General features: G+C 31.0%; 1 protein-coding gene across 1 annotated transcript; it reads right to left on the bottom strand.

The window, feature by feature from the left end:
* Positions 1–1,203: 1,203 nt before the first annotated feature.
* Positions 1,204–2,142, bottom strand: LOC131075548 (probable disease resistance protein At1g61310). The gene has a single exon (XM_058012393.2). The coding sequence runs from the start codon at positions 2,140–2,142 to the stop codon at positions 1,204–1,206; it is 939 nt and encodes a 312-aa protein (XP_057868376.2).
* Positions 2,143–3,454: the final 1,312 nt, after the last annotated feature.

The following is a 3,454-nucleotide window of genomic DNA, read 5'->3' as shown; positions in this document are numbered from 1 at the left end:
TAATGGGGAGATGTGCACATCAAATAACGTGGGATTGAAAAGAGATGAGTAAATGAACAAGTCAATTGCATTTATTTGATAAATATTTGAATAATTTATATTTATATTTGAATATAACTTTTTAAATGAGCAATAATAATTTATTTTTTATTATAATATATATAATTAACAACTCCCCATTATAATAATACATTATTCATATATGTGTCGGTGATTGGACAATTGAAGTTGTATTCGAAGCACAGGGTAATGGCTGCTGCATTACATATATGAATAATGTATTATTATAATGGGGAGTTGTTAATTATATATATTATAATAAAAAAATAAATTATTATTGGTCATTTAAAAATTTATATTAAAATATAAATTTAAATTATTCAAATATTTATCAAATTAATTATTATTCTATATTAAATTTATATATTAATATAATATAGAAAAATATTTAATCATTCTTAGCTATCAACTAGACATTCCACCATATCACAATAGAATAATTAACTATAAATAAATATATAATTATATATAATATTATTATTATAATTAATCATTCTATTGTAATATGGTGGAATGTCTAGTTGATAGAAGGCTAGCTAGTTATAGGAATGATAAATATTGATTATTACATTTATTTTGTAATGGTAAGAAAAAATATTATATTAAATTGTAAAAAATATTTATTTATTTCATTGTGTTAGAATGAAAAAAGTTCATATTGTAATTACAAAAGAATATTTTTATTGCATCTTAAAAAATCTTATTATGATTTTTTGTTTATTTTTAATAAGATGAATATAATTTTAACAATAACGATGCATAGAAAACAAATTGTAATATTATAATTAAATATTTTATTATTATGTTTCTAATGAAAATTGTAGAAAAAATAGACTAGTGTTTATAATAAATTCTAAATGTCTTTCTAAATTGTTTTGTAAACAAGGTTTGATAAAGAAAACACTCCATAAATTAATGAAGGGAGTAATTGATAAATTTTAAACTGTTTTATCAATTGAATAACTTTTAATAATGACAATTACATAAAAATTTAAGGTACACATGATTGAATAGTGAATGTTGGTGTGTCATCTTATCTGTCTTATTTCCACCCAATTTGAAAGGTTTTGAACGCTTAGAATGTGAAAGGTAAGTGTATTATTGTGAGCAAAAGAAACTATACTTATCTAATGTGATTTCGATTTATCCTAATCTACAAATGGTGTAATCATTCTGCAACCTCTGGAGTGTGAATTCCCATTCATTTGACTGAGTTATGCCTGCCATTGCCTGTCGAATTACTTTCAGGGCTAATGGAAGCCCTCCGCACTCCTTGCAAACACGCTCCGCTATTTCTTGGTCAATGCCCATGGGTAAAATTCCATCGCTGTGTGGAAAAGCATGGAAAGAAAACAATCTCCAGCTATCATTCTCGGTCAAGTCTTGCATATGAATGATTGATCGAGCTGGAACACCCATCTGTGAGAGAACACTCTTACTTCTGGAAGTGGCAATGATGATGCTGGAGTTGAGGTGTGTGAAGTGAGGAACACAGAGCTCCTCTAATAAGGATGCTGCACTTGTTTCCCAAACATAATCTAAAAACAGGGCAAACTTGTGTTTTCTCATGATTTGATTAAACCATGTTTTCACAGAGTCTTCTTCCCTGCTGTCCAATCTTTCATTTACTTGAAAAGTTATTTGTTTGACAAGCTCATTTCTAAGAACATTGAATGATGGATTTTGTGAAACAGTAAGCCAAAGCATCAAGTCATTGCAAAAGAGATTCTGTAGCTGGTTACTGTTGAAGACTCGTCTAAGCAGTAGAGCCTTCCCGGCTCCGCCCTTCCCAAGTATGCCGAAACGAGACACATTTTTGTGCTGCTCTGAATCAATTAGCTCCTCAAATCTGGCGGATGCAAAAACTTGTCCGACAACGAGTGCCTCCTCAATATACTTCATGCTGGGAGGGGGTGAAGAAGCGAATTGAAAACCTCCACTTGTTTGGGCAAGTGCTGAAGTATTCAGATTAAGAGAATCTTTCATCTCTTTAATCTGTTCAAGTACTTGCCGATTGAGCACATGCTGATGCAGTTGGTGCAGAAAAGCAACGGAAGGCGTGGAGGCTACATGCTGCTCCATGTTTTTAATGAGTTTCCTTATCTTTCTACTCGTTCTGTAACGAGAAAAGAGATGATTGTATGAGCGTATAGTGCAGTGTTGTGTCAGATCAGATGTTTCCTCCAGAAGAGCATTCAATTCGTTCAACTAGATATTGACCGTTGAGGGTAAAGAAGATGAGGGGATGTGCCCATTCTGCTAGAGTTCAAAGCTTTTCGATATTCTTTCATTTTCATGTTCAGCGATTGAATTTTGAGGGCATCCAACCCTTTCCTGCATCTGATGGCAACATTGATGCATTGAATGATCTGATTTGCACCCAACTGAATGGCGCAACCAATCATTCCTGAGATGAAGCCAGGATCACCCATTTCTTTGGGTACCTAAGAAAAAAAATTGAAATTCAATTAAAGTCTTTTCCTCACAGAAAGCAAGGGAAATTTAAACAAAAAGCAGTTAGATCTCTACCAAAAGAAGCAGATTAATCTACTCGGTCTAATGAAAAACAAACTCTATCATAGCATATGCAATGAAACGCTATTAATTTATAACTTCACAGAGACCTCGTCAAGACAAAAAGATTTACTTCGGAGAGTGTTTTAGCCGTCAAGCTACCTCATTTTGACCTGGTTTTCGTCAATTTACTTTGGAGGGACTATTAGTCGTTAGGGCTAATTTCATCAACATGTAGCCGTCACATGGAATATCATAAGACCTTCGTTCTTTTCTTGAAATGTAATATGCGCACTTAACTATCTACAACTAAGGTTTGAATAACACTTCTAGTGCAATGTGTCCAAAAAATGACTTTTTAAAGATCCAACCAAAACTTAATCTAAAAATCCCTTGTTATTGAATAAAAAAATATCATTTGTAATTAATATAATATTGTATTTTTATGTAAAATATAACTTATATGAAACTTAAATGGACCAAATACCTATTAGTAATAATAAGTGTGTGGTATCTCTAGCTTTTATATCCAACACCAAAGGACCAATAGTTGAACACAAAAATATATATGTTGTTATAAAAAACAATATATTATTATATAAAATAAAGCTTATATGAACACAAAGGGACCAATTGTTGAACACTTCAATCTTTGGATAGTCCCTCACATTTCATGGAGAAAAACAAGGTATTTATTGAGTTCACCTTTTATATTTGTGATAAGACAAATTATTAATATGAAATACTCCAATGCATATACATTGCTACCCCAATAGTTGTACACATAAGAGTAATATTTTTTCATTATGATAAAGAGTACTTGTTTAAGGGAGTAATTTATTTTATAAATGACACACTTATAGTGGATAGATATGATATT

Source organism: Cryptomeria japonica, chromosome 5, assembly GCF_030272615.1.
Source record: "Cryptomeria japonica chromosome 5, Sugi_1.0, whole genome shotgun sequence".
Classification (NCBI taxonomy): domain Eukaryota; kingdom Viridiplantae; phylum Streptophyta; class Pinopsida; order Cupressales; family Cupressaceae; genus Cryptomeria; species Cryptomeria japonica.
The sequence above is the reverse complement of the archived record's forward strand: the minus strand, read 5'-3'. Positions and strand labels throughout refer to the sequence as shown.

Excerpts from the sequence above, each read along its gene's own strand:
- LOC131075548 (XM_058012393.2), bottom strand. The coding sequence starts at position 2,142 with ATGGAGCAGCATGTAGCCTCCACGCCTTCCGTTGCTTTTCTGCACCAA.